The following is a 21,573-nucleotide window of genomic DNA, read 5'->3' as shown; positions in this document are numbered from 1 at the left end:
ACTTTGTTTTTTTTTTTTTGCTAAATAAAAAATGTTCATAGCAAAGTTAATTTTGCAATAATTAGACATTTGTTTGAGGATAAGTCCATCGAGCATCGCTGCAATCCTACATAGAATGGATGGATAGACATTTTTTATATATATATATATATATATATCAGAAATATTTAATATAAGAAAGTCAGATGATGATGATCTGAAGAATTTGATGAAAGCAAAAAAGAAGGAATTGACATGAAGAGAGGCAGAACTATTGATAGAGGTTACCAACCACCACTGTTTTCATAGTAGAATGCCCCTGAGGTGATAGTTGTCGGTAGTTTAAAAAATATATATATTAAGAAGAACATGGTCATCTTCAAAGGATCAAATGGACAATTGGCACTAATGGCTGCCTTTTCAACACCAATCTGACTTTTCATCTAAGACATATGCTTCAAAATCCCCCCAAAAGAGCTGTGACCCATCTAAAATCATTAAACCAATCAACCCCTTAACTTATTTTCTAAAGTTCCTATTTTAAGAATCTTTCCATATCCACGTTTTTCTGTAAAAGGTTGTAGAGTGAGATCTTGAGCTGAAAAATCAATCCTGCTCTGGGGTCTGTGATCATTTCCCGCCCCCGGTTGACCTGAAAGATGACCCAGCCAATAGATTCTGGTTCTTGTTAAACTCAGAAACATCACTATGGTGGCCATCTGTTTGATTTTAGGTCGCACAAATACCGTGTTCACCTACTAGCACAGCCTTGAACCAGATGCCTATTTGTCCTGTCACTCTTTTATATTTTAACCAAAGTTATATCGTTAATAAATAAGTGCATTTTAAAATATGCTATCTTTAAAGTAATATAAGTGACTTACATTTTGACAGTTTTTCAGTATGATTGTTTAGAAAAATGTTGTGTCTCAGATCAAGACAGTGGAGATTTGTTCCTGAATGATTCAATGATTCAATTACCTATTAATTATGTTTTTCCTACAGTTACTAAAGGTTTTTTTTTTAGAGAGAATTTTGGTCTTGGAAGTTTTTGATGAGAAATGACCATGCCCATGTTTTTATTACGTTGGTACAGGTATGTATTGCAGCAGTTCAGACTTGATGTGGCACTAAAATGTCGGTAGCACTTTATTTTACAGTCCTGTTCTTCATGTACATACTATGTACTTATGTACGTAGCTACAATAACTAGGTAATAACCCTGGACCTACCCAATGTAGTTACCTTATATTACCAGTACTTTCTTGGGTAAGTACACTGTAAGCACATTGTAAGTACATGCAAGTACACGTACTGCTAAATAAAGTGCAACCAAAATGTCAATGCTCTGTCGTGTTGAATAAAATAAAATCCACTACACCAAACCCAACCCTAAAACTACCCAGAAGTGTTAACGATAGCAATATATATATATTAGTGGTGGGCATAGATTAATTTTTTTAATCTAGATTAATCTCACTGTAATCTTGGAATTAATCTATATTAATCTAGATTAAAATGGCTCATTAGAATTCTGCTGAAGGCATTCAAATTATGTTCAATAAGATGTACTTGTTAGTACTGATAGAGCTGTGCTGCACTCAAACATAATAGTTTGACGACGACTCTTCCCCTGCGCTACATTGCTTGGCCCGGCATCTTCCGCATTAGCTAATGGATGCTTTGTGTTTAGGTGCTACTTGAGACTGGAAGAACTCCTACAGTAAACTAATTTCGCATTACACAATTTGCAAACAACCTTACGCCTGTTTCACACATACTCCATCTGCAGTGCGTATGCATTGCATTTTTTTTTTTTTTTTACGCACCCATGTTAACGGATTCCAGCGTTCATGCGGTTGCGGTCCATCAGTGCGTTCCAGGAGCGGTGCGTCTGTACGTTTACGTACCGAGTTTATTTTTGCTGTGCTGCATGCACTGAATTAAAGTGATAGCGCATTGTTCGTGGTAAAAATTAACATGGATTGACACGGAAATGCAGTAATTTCACAATAAATGAATACTAATTAAAGGCTTCTGTGTTGTACACGCAACACATGGGTTTTTGGCTAGGTTTAAAACAAGAAAAAGAGCACCTTTAGATAAACGAGGCAACATGATATAGACCAATGCACTTTTATGAAAGCAGAAAAACAAAGTTCATTAAGAACCGTGCGATTGCTTGTAATAAAGATTTAAATGCAAAAGGCACGAGAGTCCACTGTTTCTGTCAGTGGTGCTTTAATTTTAAATATTTGCGATATCCCAACAAGAAAAGTAGGCTAATTGTTGTGTTTAAATGTTTTGCCGCTTGCTTGAGCAGCTTATTATACAAACCTAGAAGTCAAATGCATGAATAATATGTTGTTTATATTTATTAAGTTTTAAACTAATGTCTATGATTATGAAAGATTGTTACTGTTCTGTGATAAGAGTCACAGTTTTTTATTTTTTTTTACATGGTTTGAAATATAGAATAATGAACAAATGTTGTGTTTGTGGACTAAACAGCCGCGGATCCGTAGCGGACTGTAAACGTGTCCTGTGTGAAAGCACAATGAGTCCGTGCTGCTTCTGCCCCACACACACACGGACTGCATACGCACTGCAGACGGAGTATGTGTGAAACAGGCGTGAGTCTTGTCGAGGTTTTTTTTGGGAAGCTTGGTAATTTCACAGTAGGCATACACACAGGTTCGAAGACTCGTTCTTGCCCCCTACAGTGCAATTCGTCTAGGTATACTTCCGAGCTAAACTATCACGGTGAAAGTCATCATAGCTTGCGTAGTATAGACCCAGCTCCCAACCCAACTTTGAGAATAGATTAACAGCTATATTTTTTTATCGCCCGATAAGAGTCTCACGTTAACACAGCACGTTAACGCCGATAACGGCCCACCACTAATATATATATATATATATATATATATATATATATTATATATATATATATATATATATATATATATATATATATATATATTATATATAAACAAAAACAAACAAACAAACAAATACTGTACATTAAAAACATATTTGCTTGTGCACCCATACGATTTTAACTTACTTACATGGGTTTGAGCTGTTTTGATGAACAGAAGTTTCACGTCGCCTCACAAGTGACGTTATCGCGTGAGCAACTGAGCAAGCTTACTCCATTAGAAAACTATGCATATGAAACTATATACGGTGTGTGACGCCAATGTTCAAAAGTGTAATTTCTGAACAAATCTGCAGCATTTTAAAATAGTTTTGAAGGCATAACAATAATATTGTGCAAGGAACTGCGCAAAAATTTGTCAAAACTCTTAATCAAAATCTGAGGCAACATTTTGAGCTAGGTTGCTGGGCAACTTTTTTTTTTAAGCAGTATTGCTTGGGCACTTTCCCACTGAGAATGGGTAACAAATTTCTATCTGGATACTTTAGATCAGTCATGGGCCCTGTGCCTCACCTGGTTGCCCATTGACAGCAACATTAACCAAAGTTGCCCGGCAACATTTCTCAAAAAATTGCCCCGTTTATCATCAGCCTCACCCTGTAAACCATAATTTGTGTGAAAAGGAATAAAAAATTGTGGGAATTTAACTGCAACTATTGTCCATTTCAGCTACTTTGCCATAAGCATGCATTTTCAATAAGCCTGGGGAAGCAAAAGAAAATAGATATATAAATAGATTTCATGTGTGTTTTTACTGCCAAGGTGCTACAGGGTCATTCCTTTCTTAATGTTTATACAGTTGTCCTTTGTTTCAGTCATGTCTAAGCTCAACGTACATGATGTTCTGTGTTTTGCTTGTTCTTCCCATATTCATGTCATGTCTGTGGTTAAATAATGAATTTCGGCTGGTTGTAAATTCAGCAGCTGCAACTTGAGCATATTTGACTATCAAAACTAGAAACACAAGTGTGTGGATTACTGTTAGTGTATTTTTAATTAGGATTTCGGATTACCCTCTTTACTATGTTTGACTATTGTCTGTTCCTGAATCCTGTTTCATTCCGTCTCACTCTGTTTGCCTCCTGCGGTACAACTCGAACCTCCTAATCCCATTAGATTGTTAGAGTGACACGTTAAACGCTCTCCAGAGCCTGTGAGCTTTTAAGAGATTTTAAGGCCCCAGTCTTTAGGATTTACCTCAGATGACTCGAGCATTGTTTTATTTTGACTCTTACTTTCTCAGCCTGCTACTGTTTGCAGGGCTAAAGGGATCGCTCTCTCAAAAATGAATTCTTTCATGACAAAATTATTTTGCGTGAACTATCCCTTTCAGTTTGTTACTAGCCATTTATACACTGGCCTTTATGCAACATTCAACCCTGAAACAATATTGGAGTACATTTTACTAGAAAATACTTCCCAAGAATCGTCTAAAATTTCTTTTTTAATAATGCATAGGTATTTTATTTTAACAATTTTGTTGAAACAAATGAACCTTTTTCTATAAATTTAGAAATATATTTGTATTTTATCAAATAAATACATATACATATGCACTTTAAGGATTTTTAAATTATATTCTGTTATATTTTATTCTGATTTTGTATATTTATTTCCCATACAGCCTTTAACTCTATATCGATTTTTGCCAGGCATATCACCTCAATGCACAGACTGAATGAATTCAAAGGTACATCTCCATCCTCTGAAAAGACCTATTCTTTATGCTTCATGGTGGCAGATCTAGCAAGGCTTCAGTGAAGCACAGGCTCTCAACGCATTTTAATATTATCCTCCCACACTCCCAACACATCCCGGCTCTCTAGTTAGTGCTGCACATTGTATCTCAAAGTTAGTCCCAGATGTCATTTATTCATCCCACCATATCCCCTAAATTAAGATGGACAGGTTGATGTCTTCACTGTAACTCCAGCACAGAAAGCCCAGGTGGAGCCAATGCCCCAACAAAATGCTCTGAAACTCATCAAACAATGTGCACGTTCATATTCAGTCATTACAGAGACGCATCCAAATCCTCCTGGAGATTGCATCAAATCCTTCATAAAGCAGATATTGACAATTTGTACCATTTTGCAGCTCTATTTACCATATTCACACATGACACATGAAATGTCACTCTGCTTATGACAGGCCGTCATGCTCTCACAGAGTAAAATGACACATCTTGAGTGTAAACCCCAGATCACAAGCTAGTTTTCCTCCTGAAAAGGCACAAGCCCCTCCGCGCTCCCACTGCAAGGGCACTGCTTATAAATTATTGCGATGGGTTGACATACTCAGTATAGCAGGGCAGTAAAAGCTGTCACCATTGCTCTTCGCGAAGCTTAACTCAGCCGTTGAAACCCTCTGGAGGCCGGCTCCCATTCGCAGTTTGTGCAGGAGATCACGAAATGCAGATGGATTATGGTGAGCTGAACTCTATAGCCCGGTTCTCCTGTCTCACTGCAGGTCTCTGAAGGACCGCAGTCCAGAAACTTATCTTGGCTATCAGTGTCAGCAGGGCTGGGGAGATTAGTTCAATTAGATCCAGTTTAGCCAATACATGCTGAGGTCGGAAAAGGGATTAAAAACATGTGTCCCCTAGGGCAATAACATAAGATTCGCGCAGTAATTTTCCTAATTCCTCTCCTGCCTGCTCATTTTTACCCTTTAACCACTGCAACGTTTAGGAAAGGTACAGCCAGAAGCAAAGACAAGGTTCAAATATTTCACTGACTTATTGAAAAGACTTAGATTAAGTTTTAGGGGACAAATTGTGAATAAATGCAGATTTTACTGTAGAGGGCTGCAGGGATTTTTCTAGGCCAAAATCTAGCAATGAGCATTTTAACACTGAAATCGATAGGTTTTTGAATGGGTTAAATGCCTGAAATAAAGTCTGTAGTGAACACAAGCTCAAGATATTTTCATGTTTTAATCGACATGGCAATGTATGTAAAAATGTTTGGTCACACTCTAGTTTGGGGACCAGTTCTTACGATTAATTAACTATTGACTACTACGTTTGCATGATTGAACTCCTAATTTGCTGCTTATTAATACTTAGTAAGGTAGTTGAGATTAGGTATGGGATAGTGTTAAGGGATCTAAAATATGGCCATGCAGAGTAAGACATTAATATGTCCTTTATAAGCACTAGTAAACAGCCGATATGCTAGTAATATGCATACTAATAAACAACTAGTTAATAGTGAGAACTGGTCCTTAAATTAAAGTGTGCTTGTGTTTTATGAATCAGGACCAGTGAGATTCTAATTCAGTAAAAACAAAACAAAACAAAACAAAACAAAACAAAACAAAACAAAACAAAACATCCCATCTTATCATTTACTCACTTTCAAGTTTTTCCAAACTTGCATGAGTTTCTTCTGCTGAACACAAAGATGATATTTTGACGAATGATTGTAGCCAAACATTTGCTAGCCCCCATTGGCCTCCATAGTTTATATATATATATATTACACTAACATCAATTATAAATGCTCAATAGATTTATATGTATAAAACATGTATTCAGTCTTTCGTTGAAGCATATGCTGTAAAGTTATGATTCATCTCAAAGCTGGCTGTTGTGGTTTGAGGCTTAGAATTCTATTGAAAGATTTTCTGAAATCACTATGGAGAAAATGAATGGGGAAATGATTTCAAGAACCCAGGCTGCAGAAAAAATAAATAAATACAAATCAGGTAGTTACTGTTGCACTCTATTGATTTGTAGCAGTCTTTTTACAAAATACAGCAATGACAACAGCATTTGCCAGAGTAATGCTGGCCATGGTAAATTAATGCTAAATATATATTATGGATCAAAATAAGACATAGAACAGATTCAAAAAAGCAAGCGAAACAAAAGATTCAATGAGGAGGTATTGTGCTACTGGAGCTAATACATTTAAATTAGCACTAACGAGGACATTCCAATTCAGGGGATGATTACCCTTCACAGACAGACATCAAAGAGCCGCGCCGATCTATTAGAGACCAAAGAGAAGAGGACAGTTGTGCTCAAATATCTGCTCACCCATTCAGTTTAATTGTACGCTCAGAGAACCCATCTACAGCTCTGTCAGGTCATCCATGTGGAAACGACACGGTAGAGTGATGGACTTCAGGAATATTAATAAATCAGGGACTGGATTCTTGCTAAACGAACGAGCCTTCAGATGCAGGGCATTATGGGTAGGGAAGAGACATCAAACCAGCCAGATTGGCAGAAAAGTGAAGAAACAGGCAGGGGGGAGATGCAGACTTTACCTGCTCCAAGATGACATTGATTCTGTCCACTTCACAGTCGATGAGGTAGCGCTTCTCCTGTCTCCTGTCCATTTCCTCAATGATGCGCCGGAACTCCTGGGGGTCCGTGATGCTGCCCACCGACCGCGCTGTAACTTGCCAGTTGTTTGCCACCGCAGCCTCCATAATGGCTTGAAGAATGGAAAATCCTGGCAGGAAAACAATCATTTTTGCGTTAGCTCACACTCCAGAGATTCATAGGTGTTGACATGCTGTCACATAAAATATATCCAGTGTGTGTGTTCAATTTTCCTCAAATGAAGTCTTATGTATATACACAAAGAGTATTAATGTGACTTTGTCATTTTGGATTAGATCTCTAGGTTGAAAAACAACTGCGCAACGTAAAAGACATCTGCAATGCAACTTGAGTTGAATATAAAACAGATAGCATCATACCGGATGCTGATTGGTCGATACAGCATTCCTGCCATGTTGAAATATGAAATATCTAAATTATTTGGTTTCAAAAAAGGTCCTAAAATAAATAAATAATGCTGAAGTAAACATAATACATTAATTTATACAAACAAAACAAATCTTTCTAAATTAGATTAGGTAGAAATAGCTCATTAAGGTAACAACTGCATTATAAAAATCAAGTGTATAGAGGAAACTACTAACTGAAAGAAGTTTGTTTACTATTTTTTTTTTAAATGTGTCTTTAAATAACAAATAAACAAAATAGTTGTATTAAATGTTATTGGTATTTTTAATAAGCATAATTATTACAATTTAAAAACATCATTCAGATATCAAATATCATGTAGAATAGCTCCCCTGGATTTTTTAATTAAACCATATTCACATTTCCTCCATAATAAACAGTGAGTTGATAGACTGAAAGGTCTAAATTGGTTTGCATGTGGTTTGCTAAAAGGATTAACTTAGTTTCCTGTACAACAACCAGAAAACATAGAAAATATTCATGAGTGGTAACAATATTAATTAAATGTACCTTAAACGTCATTATGCAAAAGACAAAATCTTTTTAAATGCATTTGTGTGCTGTAATTAACTTTCTATATATATATATATATATATATATATATATATATATATATATATTATATATTTTTTCTGTCATGGTTGTTGAAAAGACCCACTGTATGTTTGAGCAGAACATTCTGACAGTGTTTTTTCCAGATATAAACATGCATTTAAAAAATGCAGATTTTTAAAGGTGATAGCTAGAGTAATTCACTGCGGATTATGCAAATGATTTCATTCAGAGCTGAGATCACTTGCTGCCGCCCCTCGAAAGCCTTATCGCAGGCGGTGAACACAGGCACGAATGCAACAAAGTCAAAATTTTTGGCAACTCATCTGTACTGCAGATTGCTCGAACTTCTCTTTGCACTTCCTCTATTCAGGCTTTGCACGGCTCAGTTGCTCTGCCCGGCCCAGGTGGCGTGAAAAGCCCTGTGTCTGCTCTCCCAGCATGCAGCTGCCATCGCACTGCTCCCCACCCCATTAAATGACTTTTCAGAAAAACGCTACGCAAAAGGCTTTAAAAAAAAAAATGCACTATACAACCCGTCTACACCAGAAGAGCGGGACGTGTCAGCCGTCACAGGACAGCTCCGAATGAATGGATGCGATGCTCAGCACGTCTGGCATCCTCATCCGCACAATGTGTCCAGTTCATAATATATGAGGCGCTGTATGTGTGTTTGCTCAGAGCAATCTCCGGGAAGCGCTGCTTTTTCTGTTCCTTGATATTGACTTAAAAATTAAGAATTATGGTTTGTGAAGCACAACATTTGCATGCACTCCCTTGCACTATGATGGGAGAATGAACTTGAGAAATGGGTTCTCAGCATTTTTATTTTTTACCTGTACGCTATGGTAGGGAGTACTCAGTTCAGTTTAATTCATTTACAGTCAACATGATGTATGTCTATGGAAGAGGCTTTAATATAAACTAAAATGGTCTTACGGCTGTGTATCATCCTGATTTCTTCACTCAGTCTAAAAGCCATGAGTATGTCTGTGAAGATTCTGCACTCCAGAATGTTCTAGTACAGGGATTTCAAGCCATGGACCATAACATAATGCCCAAATATATATGGTAGCGTTTTCATTTAAAAAATGTATTAATACTATTTACTGTAATTTATTTATTGATATTATTTATTGGTAAAAAACTATGGCGGTCAATGGGATAAAATAATTGTGATTAATATCCAGTCTTTGGACAACAAAATTAAACAGTAATAATATTAATAACGAGTTAAAAACTATGTATATATTGTATAAATATTGTAATGGCAACATTTCAGCTGAATGTAAACTTTTCCATTTTCCATGTGTCTGCGCAACTCATGAAAGTTTGAAAATTATGAAAGTAAATGTTGGACTTCAAATAAGTAGGGGTTGAGGCATCAAAAGTAACTAAGCAACTAGCTGTTTTATGGATGGTAACTGTAATATTATTATTGCTAAATGTATGTGTGCAATATCTTACCTTAACTGTAATGTAACTAACATGTTAACTTTGACAGCTAAAAAATACATTTTTACATCTTGAATTTTCAGTGTTGATCCCCTGTTCTAGATTCATTCTGGTCAAATGGAGTTGATTCACAGAAACATTTTCAGCTTCATCAAAACCACCAAAAAGTTCAAAATGTGACCCTGGAGCACAAAAGCAGTCATAAGTAGCACAGGTATATTTGCAGCAATAGCCAACAATACATTGTATGGGTCAAAATTATACATTTTTCTTTTATGCCGAAAATCATTAGGATATTCTATATTCTATATTATATGTTCCATGAAGATATTTTGTAAATTTCCTACCATAAATATATCAAAACTTAATTTTTGATTAGTAATATGCATTGCTAAGAATGTTGTTTGGACAACTTTAAAGGTGATTTTCTCAATATTTTGATTTTTTTTGCACACTCAGATTCCAGATTTTCAAATAGTTGTATCTCGGCCAAATATTGTCCTCCTAACAAACCATACATCAATGGAAAGCTTATTTATTCAGCTTTCAGATGCTGTATAAATCTCAAGGTTTTATTGTTCAGGGTCACAAATAAAACGCCGAAAAGCAAAATCAACAAAACAACATAGTCATTTCCTAGATTACTTGATGATTTAAGAAACTATACAAGACCTTCAACAAACACAACATACACTTCAAATGGGCTAAACAGAGGACAAACACAGAGTACCATCATCCATGCAGTTCTGTGATGAGGAGAAGTGTGAGCGCATGTCACAACACAGAGGGGCAGAGCCCTGCGGACAAAACACAGCAGTGCATCTGCATGTAAAGGACAAGGAGCACACGCTCAAGGACAGTCAAATGAAGATTTTAGACATGTCAGAGAGATGCGACAGTGGAACTGCTTCTCACTATACCTATACAAACATGAAAAGGGATTCAGTAGAGAACATCAGTCTCGGTGTCATGTGTCAGTGACATGATGAGGTTTGTAAAAATAAAAAAAGTTGCAAATTATGATCTTTTTTGGTTTGTCACATGAAAACAAAATAGGTTTGTATGTAAGATACTTCACGCTGATTCTATTAAATAATTAGTAAAAATCTAATATTTATGAAATATTATATTATATAACTATTATTATATTGTATTATTATATTTATTTAAATTTTTCAGCATCATTTTCAGCATTATTACTCCAGTCTTCAGTGTCACATGATCCTTAGGAATCATTCTAATATGCTGATTTGAAACCTTTCTGATTATTTTTATTTTTGGTTGAAAATGATTGTGTTGCTTAATAAAGTGTGGAAGTGATTTTTTTTCCTTAGGACTCTTTGATAAACTGAGTTGAAGAACAGCATTTATTTGGAATAGAAAACCTTATATGAGTACAAAACATAAAAAAAAAAAAAAAAAAAAAAAAAAAAAAAATCTGTGTATCTTACTGTCCCTGAACTTTTGAGCACTATTGTACATAAAGAAGTTTGCTTATAAATGTTTGTTGGAATATATATATATATATATATATATATATATATATATATATATATATATATATATATATATATATATATATATATATATATATATATATATATATATATACATACATAATTATATATATTTTTTATCAATTTAGGCATGGAGTTTACCTGACCTGCAAAACACCTGGTCACCTGCCCTTCACAATGTATTTCTATTCAAGTGCAATATGGGCAGATCAAGTGAGATTTCAGAGGACTCCTGAAGAGTTGTTAAAGCTCACTAAACTGCTAAGAGTTACAGGAGGATTTCAAGAGATGGTCCGATCACAAGGGAATTAAATACTATTGTTATTCCACTGAGGAGATCTCCAAAGATCAGTTCTGGAATAACATCAAATCCTCAAAGAAACAACAAAGGACCCTTGGGAAACCGCCAAGGATCAGCAAAAATGTCTTTGTTCATGCGTCACTACGAGTGTCTTGTTCATAGGTTTGGACTACAAAGGTTTAAAAAAAAATAAAATAAATAAAAATAATAAAATGCAACCCACTGGTTTTTGCACAGCATTAACCGAACAATGTCTGGAAGCACACGGTTTAAGCTAGACATTACAAAAATATAAGTGAACAGAAATTCTTTTATTTCAAGGATTGGGCCAAAAATGGAATAAATGTCTTGCAATGCTTAGCTCAGAATAAACATTTCTTAAAAATCAATCAATCAATCAATCAATCAATCAATCAATCAATCAATCAATCAATCAATCATTGTCAATGCATGTCAATTAACTTGCTCACTTCCAAAACCTGAAAAAATATAATAGAATTTTATTATTAAATTATATTAAATGTAAGCTTTTTTCTGTATAAAGGAAACCTATATACCTATATACTGTAAGACAAAAAAAATTAAAAAGGACATTGCATATTAACTTTTTGAATTATTTTAATCCTAAAACACTATACAAAACAAATCAATACAGAAAATGCCTTAATATGTATACAATACATTGGCTCCTCTTTACATTTTAGTGTACATGTGATATTTTATATGTTTGCTAAATAGGACTTCCTTACTAGTTTTGACAGTCAAATGAAAGTCACATCAGAAGTAAGCTGTAGCATTCCTATTGAAAACCAGACAACTGTCACACCACTATACATCATTTATTGTGAACAACCTGATTAATTGAGGTGCTATCTCTCATTGCCCGCCAGACGGAATCTGAATGGGTGCAACAGAATTCATTGAAGATTCATCAAAAGATCCCATGCTCCTCTGGATCCGCATTTGTATGGAAATTAGAGATTAAATCTGACTAAACATTCTCCAAGAATTCGACGAGTTCTACTTTCACTTCTTCAAAGTCAGCACAAAAGTTTTTCGCAGACATCAAAACCCAAGACGGACAAACTGTGGAAGAAGCGCAGAACTCTGACAGGCCTGACAAAGCTGTCAGCACCCATAAACAGACACCCGGCTGAGCGGCCCGTACCACTTATCAATACACATAATGGCTTTCTCACTCTTTTAGCTGTTTTTGACAGTTAATTAGAGTGGCAAAGTTAATTGACTTTGAGACTGAATTGGAATGATTCTATGACTCGCCTGCTGCATTTGCATATGCATCCTGTAGTGAGTCATTGCCAAAAAAAAAAAAAAAGCCCTGTCTCTGCCAACGGTAATTTACAGCAGACGGGCCCTCTACCCTTGCCAGTCGCCATCTAGGACATTAGCGGACCAGAAAAACCTTGCATCTGCTTGAGCGGAACAGGCTGTGTTGATATCCTTGGCACGGTCATTGTATTTTATTGATATCTCCGTGACCCCTGTGTGGACCCCCATAAATTGCATTCGCTTCTTTAGGTAAATAAGCCACAGCTGGGTGGGATTGCGGCAAAAGTCATACTGGCTGGAACATAAATTCTGACGACGAGATTTCTGTATTGTGATTATAAATTTTTGCCTGCTGAAATGTGGGCGGTGTGGGTCATTTCTGATTGCACCGCTAAGTGCTAATCATCACTTTGAGCCTGCTTCATTGTAATACACTGTAAAACCCTGAGCATTGCGGCACTGGTGAGTGTACGGTCCTACAGCTGCCTGCTGGGTGATTTGCAGGCTGTGAGGACTGAAATGTCTCTATTCGAGGTACTCTGTCAGGGGCTCGACGGCTTACTCTCCAAACATTCACTCAGGGGTTGGCATCACTCTGTTGTTTTTGATAATGTGTTCCCCTCATTCATATATTTAACTCAAAACTGCTGTGACACTCATGTCCAACAAGCATGAGCAGGTTGAGTCCTGTATGCTTAAATATAACGATCCTTACAGAATCCCCACAGAAATAAAAAAAAAATAGATAGACAGACAAATGGACGAATGAATGAATAAACTGAGATTTTTCTTCCTGGTACCTTTGCTCTTATAGAACAAATATTTTGAAAAGGGATTCTAAAAAGGTTCAAAATAAGGGTTGAAACTTTTTTACATGTTTATTATTATTATTATTATTTTTATTTGCAACCCTGCTAATGTCTTTCTAATGTGTGATTGTTATTTTCTAGCAATAAACATTGAATACACATTTAAAATAATACAATTACTTTGGTAACAGGGTTGGAATTTGTATAAAAGGTTGCAATTTGTATTAAGCTGTCACTTAGGGGCTTACATTAGCACATTAGGCCTAATGTCTGAAGTTGGCAAGCGGCAATAGGCCTAATGATAATTTAAAATATAATTTGCAGAAGTGTTTCTTTCACAAAATGATTATTGTTTATATAACTATAAAATATAGGCTACTCAATTTTTCTCACTCTTCAGCAGGCACTCATGTCACTTCCATTCCTTTCGGGATAAATGAATGAATTCACGTGTTGTAACTCAGTCTGTAGGCATAGCGCACGAAGCCCCTAAATTTAGCAATCAACTATGCATATTATAAACTTAACATTGAACGTACATTTTTTTCTATTAAATGATTTTGTCTTTGTAACTCTTAGTTATAAAGTATGGTAGCACAGCATTTTTGAATGATTGTCTTCATGAGTTTGTCTGCATCCATATTGCATGTTTTCTCTCACTTGTAAAGTATGGTAGCAGTTATTTCTTCTAGTTCTTTCAAAGCAGTTCTTTCTGCATTTCTAGTCAAATTTTTTAATCTATTTCATTGAGGTTCCAAATAATGGCTCATTGGCTTTGATATAACACTTAGAAACATATATTCTTATGCACACATGCAAAGTATGTTAGAGCTGTTATTTCTATGAAATTGTTGTCTTTGTTATTGTGTTACTAATAATTTTTTTTTTTCTTTTCACTGCTTGCCCTATTTTGGCACGATCCCTAAATTGAACTTGAGTAGTTTTACTAAGGGCACCCATCTCAAATGAAATTGAACTATATCAAACATATTCTACTTGCCTTCCTGATATAAATTACTATGAATTTGATATATGGGAATTAATACTGAGACACTAATTTGGGCAAAGCGCACTAATGACTTGTTTAAGACTTGAATCTTAATGTTGAGGACTTGCAACTCGACTTGGACTTGCCTGTCTTGACTCGGGACTTGACTTGGGACTTGAATGCCAAGACTCAAGGCTTACTTGTGACTTGAAAAACAATAACTTGGTCCCACCTCTGCTAGCTCTGTCAAATGTAGCCAAATGTAGCCACTGCTCAGAGCTCCATTGTGTCCCGTGAGCTGTGTTTTTCCTCTAGAGAAAAGGATTCATACGAGCTTGTGTGTTGGTTTGTTGGTTTGATGTTTTCTATGCTTATTGACTGGAACCTCTGGCTGTGTAATGTTGTCTCACTTTAGGACAGATGCAGTTCACTCAGACGCAGGAATCCAGCAGTAAGTAAGCGTCCTTTCGGCTGTACTCTTAACTAGATCTTAACAGGATGAAGTTTGAAGCATTACCCATGGAGGATTAGCTGTAATTGAATTCAGTTGTTTCTAATCTCCTCTCTGCTCCTGTGCTCCTCGCGGTGGCTAATTGAAACGCCACGGCCAGTATGGGCCGCGTTTGGGATGCGAGCCGTGACGGCTGTGCCACCTCCGGAGCCCCATTTGAGCGGGGTTGCTAAGCATCCGCTCTGTGACGGGGTTAGAGCTCCGAAACAACTGAGAGATATCACTGCCTGCTCTGAATGCACGATGAAGATGAAATCATTCACGGCTCCAGGCTAAAGATATGACTGAACTCATCCGCTATCGTGCTGAAAGTGCTAGTTTTAATGTTCTGATGTTTTGATGTCATTTTCTGTTTGGTCAAAATTGCTTAGTATAGATTTTTTACATTTTGAATAAAACAAATGAAAAAAGTCCCTTAGACTTAAGGACCATTCACATACATAATATACATTTAAAAAAAGGAAATGACAGCATCATTTATTGAAAGTGTATTTTTTATATTGGTCCAGTCAAAAACCATGGTTAATGCACTCCCCACATTAAATAAGTAGTATTATTTTTAATAATAATAATAATAATAATAATATATATATATATATATATATATATATATATATATATATATATATATATATATATATGTGTATATCTGTGTGTGTGTGTGTGTGTGTGTTGTTACACACATACATACATACACACACACACACACACACACACACACACATATATATATATATATATATATAAACAAAATTAACATTTCATGACTCTAGAAAATTTATTGACTATGATATGGTCTATATAGTAAGTAATCTTTTTACTTTGTATTAATTGTTTTGTCTATTAAACAAATAATAAATATTTGTATTAATATTAAATCTATATATATATATATATATATATATATATATATATATATAATTTATTTTTTATCATAACCATTTTATCATTTTTGTTTTTTTGTCAGTGTATAAAGATAACTATAAAGATAACTATGGTTGCATCCATAACAAAGTTCTGTCTTTCAATAAATAAGTGCAGACTGCAGTTTTGTCCACTACTGCTTTAAATGCTCACACTCTTTAAAGTCGGGTGGATTCTGATTGCTTGTCAATATTTGTATTGTCCATAAGCTAAAAAGAAAGAAAGAAAGAAAGAAAGAAAGAAAGAAAGAAAGAAAGAAAGAAAGAAAGAAAGAAAGAAAGAAAAAGAAAGAAAGAATATCATCCTTGTGTTGCTATTGTTATGGTAGTTTATGATTATTGTCTTTGGTGTAAAGGTTCTTTACACTGAAACTGGGACCTAAATATGATATAAGTTGTGCTCATTTGAGAAATAAGAATTATTTAGCTGCCCAAAACATTCCAGCAACCTCATTACATGATGGATACAAGTTTTGTACAGGCAAAACATGTACATCAGAAAACATGTTTATGTGATTCTGTTTGGCCTCATTAGTGGTGCAGAAATGACAGCTAACAGGAATAATTCAACATTAATTGGTTGTGTTTTTCATAATTTGTACGTTGCTCTGGATAAAAGCATCTGTGAATTTATATATGTTAATATCTACAGTACCATTGCCTGCAGTTCAATCACCTCTGAAATGAAGAGTACCCAGAATCCATCATGATAAGAGCACTGCAGATGAGTGCTGGACTTTATATTGCAACAAAATGGAAAGTTCCTGAATTTTCCCCAGAAATCTCATCAGACTCATGAGAGAGATCATTTGGACACATCAAAGCGAGTTTCGTTTCTGTTCAACTGCACCACGCAAACACCGGAGGAACAGGAACAGGCAATGTCATTGACTTTCGGTTAGTTTACTCATACTTCATGTTTCATTAGGCAGATATTGCTTTCTCCCGAGAAAAAGTCGCTCCCTGGGCTGTAGCTGGGAATGAGCGCACATTAATGAGCGACGTCTTCTAGGATACTTAATCTTCATAGTCCTCTGCCACAGCCAAAATAAATACCATCTTATCGTTTGATGAGTGTTTGCTTCTGCTCACCTCACGCTAAGAGCGGACGAGCGCATCTTTAATAATGCACAGCTACCGGCACTCACAGTTCGACCAAATTCCCCAACTCTCAGTTTCACGGGCTTGTTGTATTGTACAATAATGAAGATAGATTGGAAGTATCCTAAGTGTGTTTTGCAGAAGCGGTTGAGGAGGGAAAGAATCTTTGATGTGGTGTGTTTATTCTAATTAAAACCATCTCGAGCCAAGTACAGTTCTAATCGGCCAGACAGGCGATGCGAAAATCAAAATGCAAAGCAGCATGTCAAGCATATCTATAAAAGAGCATGCATACAGCGGGGTGTAGGGGCTCTCAGCACTGTTTTTCATTTGCACAGCCTACAGACTGCTGGAGCCAGTGGGTACACACACACACACACACACACACACACACACACGCAAAGGACAGTAAACACCTCCGCAAAAAACACATAGCCCACACTTGTGGATGGATGCTATTCAATTATCTGTTACATCAGCCATATGACTCATAAAATGATGTGAGCACACTTTTACTCTGGGCAAGAAAAATATCAAGTGATTTTCAGTATCTAATCTACCTTGGTGTACCTTTCGCTCCTCCCAAAACAACATTAAATCAAAGGTTTAAAAATACAACGGATGAGGGAGTTTCAAGCTCCCTCCCAGCAACTGGAGCAAGATAATGCTTTTAATTTTTGATTTACATGATTTCTGGAGTGTAATGTTTCAAAAGGGTAATGGTGAAATATTCCATTAGGAAGGAACAAACATGACAAAATACACAAAACCAGCTTGAGCTCAACAAAATGTTAGTATCATGCTGGGTTATCATTACCATCGCAGTTCAGTAAGAAAAACCCATTAAGGAGGAATAACTGATGGTCTTATTTCCATTTATCCAAGGCTTAGCTGATCTAGCTTCACTTCAAACAGAGATCAGCGCATGTCTTCCAGTGTAGACATATACAGCATGTATGAAGACAAACAGGTGTCTCAGAAAAATAACCACAAGGGTGCTTCATCACATTAACTACTACTACTAAGTCTGTTTGCTTTGAAATAAATGTCACTTGCTTTGATCTTTTGTGGTCTAATGCCATGACATTCATACGTGTTAAGTGTGACTTTTTTTGGGACTGCTGATATCTGAAAATCCTGGAGCTATTATTAGCCAATCAGAGCCTTATGATGTCATCAACTTTCATCTAATTCCCTAAAAACAAATAAACAAACAAATAAACAAAGTATTTATTTAATAACTTTTTACCTGATTGTACTCTTTTTCTGATTTATATGATTAGCCTCGGCATGTATTCATATATATATATTTTATTATTGTATAGTGTTTACTTACATTTTTATTAATTATTTAATTCCATTTTTTTATTAAATAAACAAAGAATTATTAAAGTTCAGTAGTTACAAAGGAGCCATTTTAAATACATTAATTAAGTAATTACATATGTAAATAAATATCACCTTTGTGAGGGTTTCGGGATCTTAAATGCAAAATAAAATCTAATCTAATATTGTTTGCCCAGTGTGTGTTGTGAGCAAATGTCAACACTAAATTCAACCCATGTGTTTGTTCAGTCTCATTAATCTGTTATTTTCATGTTAATTATGCAGATTGATACATGTCTCCTCATACTGATGTCATTTTATGCTCCTCATAATTTCATTTCTTTATAATGTTCTCTGTGTGTTGCATGTTTGCTTGATATATACAGCAACATCACAGTAATCAGCTGTGCTAGCTGGCTGTTTAAAGGAAAGAGCAGGTCATTTTGTCTTGTATAACATTTCTAATGAAAAAAAAGAAAAAAGAAAAGTGCTCCCAGCAGTAATTTCATGGTTGCCAGAGCTGTTGGTAGGTAGGTGAGTGAACGGCCTTATTCCAGGTTCAGTTAGCAGTGGACATTACAAAGCAATCTGCCTCTTTTTGTATAGTTACCACTATATGTCTCTAAACATGCTTCTGACAAAAGACACATGCGCTCACCTTGGAATAGCTCTGAGCTGCTTTTCCACATGGAAAGTAGAAAATTAGCTATTTGCCCTCTGAGCCGATATAACACATTACTGCATTGAGTTTATCAGGACCACTGTGGTGCCGCAGAGCAAAATAAAGAGCCTGTTTTTGTACAGTCCTTTTTAAAAATAAGCTTCATGTCTTTAGGTCTTGTCTCAAGTGTCCTGAGCTGTCATTGTGTCACAGCTGATTAATTCCACCTCATGCATAATTTAGCCTCTGATGCAGCAGCGCAGGAGATGCTTGTGTGAAAAATCTACTGTACAGCTGATCATTTTTGGACTGTCACATCAGTGGACTTGAAAATCAATAATAGTCTTGGTCTTAAAACACATCTATTTGGTGAGACAAAGAAACCTCTGTGCTATACCTGTCACTTCTCAACCCTGTTACCATTTCAAACTTTGTGATAAAATTAATAATTTGGTCCTAAACTAGCAAATATACTAAATATACTTAATTTGCAACCCATTTATATATGTACTGTATGCATGTATGTATTAAGTAATTCATTTATTTAGTTTTTTTTAAAAATGTTGTTTATTTAGTGTTTCTTGCTAGAAAATATCATAATCATACAAAATATGTAAATTTGTACTGTACTTAGACATGAATGTAACAGGGTTGCAAATAAGGTCTAAATAAGGTAAGCTACTGTCTGCATCAAAACAGTACATTGTTTTTATTTTCAAATCTTTTATTCACTGTTCAACACTGTTATCCTGTTAATAACTACAGACAGTCATTAGGCATCAAACTAGTAAGAAGTTACAACTAAGCGACAACTTTATACAAACTTATCTATATATGTATGTCTTTATTTAATTGTATTAATTTAAATATTATCTTTATTAATTTTTAAACGATTTACTGTTCAACCCTGTTATTATTTTTTCCTAAGATTACCAATAGCTGCAAACCATTATTTGGCCATTATTTGGCTTGTAAGCCCCTAAGTGACAGCATAATACTAATGGCAAGCTTTTGTACAAATTCCAACCCTGTTACCCATTTGATTGTATTATTTATAAAATTCTACTTTCTTGATAGAAAATAACAATCACACATTAGAAAGACAGTAGCAGTGTTGCAAATAATAATAATAATAATAATAATAATAATAATAATAATAATAATAATAATAATAATAATAATAATAATAATAAACATGTATAAATGGTTCAACCCTTATTTTATACCCTTTTAGAATCACTTTTTAGAATATTTGTTCTATAAGAGCAAAGGGACCAGGAAGAAAAATGTCAATTAATTCAGGGGTGTACCAGAGCACTCCAGAGAAGTGCATATATGAACAGGGATGTTAAAAATAGATGGAAGGGCAAGGGTAAAAAGGGCCATCCCATTCAAAGCTGTTCATCGACAGGTGTGAACACGATATGGCCATTTCCTCTTCCCGAGGTTGACTAATGAAATAGAGTGATGATCTAACTAAGTGTGGTCATCTAATCATCCCATTCACAGGCGCCTTGGCCCCTGCACCACCCATCTCTGCCAACTGTGCCAGGCGGCATTCATCCCCTGCGTTAAACTGAAATCCGCTAAACAGGCTCATTATTGTGAATTATGGGAGTTTAATGCAGAGCCAATGGCCTTTCATTTAGAGCATCCTTTTGAGATTCTTCAATGAGCTGCAGGGAAGGTCTCTGTGTCTCAGCATTAAACCCATTCAAGGGCTTCCTTCCATTCACAGCTTTCACAGGCACGTTCATCATTCCGCATTGTGCCTTTCCATTGATTTTGTCCGACATTGGACACACTATGAAGTGCATTAAGTGACTTAAGGGTACCACAGCAGCATAACTTACATTAATGTAGGCCATAAAATATGTATTTTTATATGTATGTTCATGTGGGGGATGTCTGACCTACAGTATCTCCACGGCAGGTCGCTAAATTTACCGGCCCTTAGGAATAATTCATTCAGAAGAATCAGAAACTGTCAGTACAAATGCAAATGAACAATGTTACTGTTACAATAGCTGACAATCATTTACTACAACAGCATCTGGCATTAAATAAAGGTCATGGAAGTGTGTGCTGCATCAGAGGTGTGTAAATGAGTAATCAGGATGTGTGCAAAAAAAGCACTTCTAAAAAATGGAGAATGGGGAATTGCAATGCATAGATATCAGCTAACCAGCGATGTTATTATCAACTAAAATGATCAAAAACATTGTTAATAGGAATGAAGCTAAAACTATATATATGCAGTTGGGGGTTCAGTGTCTTGCTCAAGGGCACCTCAGTCATGGTATTGCCGGACCGAGACTCGGAACCAGTCAAACTCTCTAACCACTAGGCCACGACTTCCCCACTATATATATATATATATATATATATATATATATAGTGGGGAAGTCGTGGCCTAGTGGTTAGAGAGTTTGACTGGTTCCGAGTCTCGGTCCGGCA

The 21,573-nt window shown here is 35.7% G+C and overlaps 1 protein-coding gene across 1 annotated transcript in view; it reads right to left on the bottom strand.

The window, feature by feature from the left end:
- LOC109102015 (glutamate receptor 3-like) overlaps positions 1-21,573 on the bottom strand; it is a 118,241-nt gene that overhangs the window by 48,075 nt on the left and 48,593 nt on the right. Inside the window, 1 exon segment of the mRNA XM_042737827.1 lies at positions 7,196-7,383. Coding sequence (XP_042593761.1) covers positions 7,196-7,383 — 188 coding nt within the window.

The sequence above is a fragment of the Cyprinus carpio genome, chromosome B14 (genome assembly GCF_018340385.1).
Source record: "Cyprinus carpio isolate SPL01 chromosome B14, ASM1834038v1, whole genome shotgun sequence".
Taxonomy (NCBI): Eukaryota; Metazoa; Chordata; class Actinopteri; order Cypriniformes; family Cyprinidae; genus Cyprinus; species Cyprinus carpio.
The sequence above is the reverse complement of the archived record's forward strand: the minus strand, read 5'-3'. Positions and strand labels throughout refer to the sequence as shown.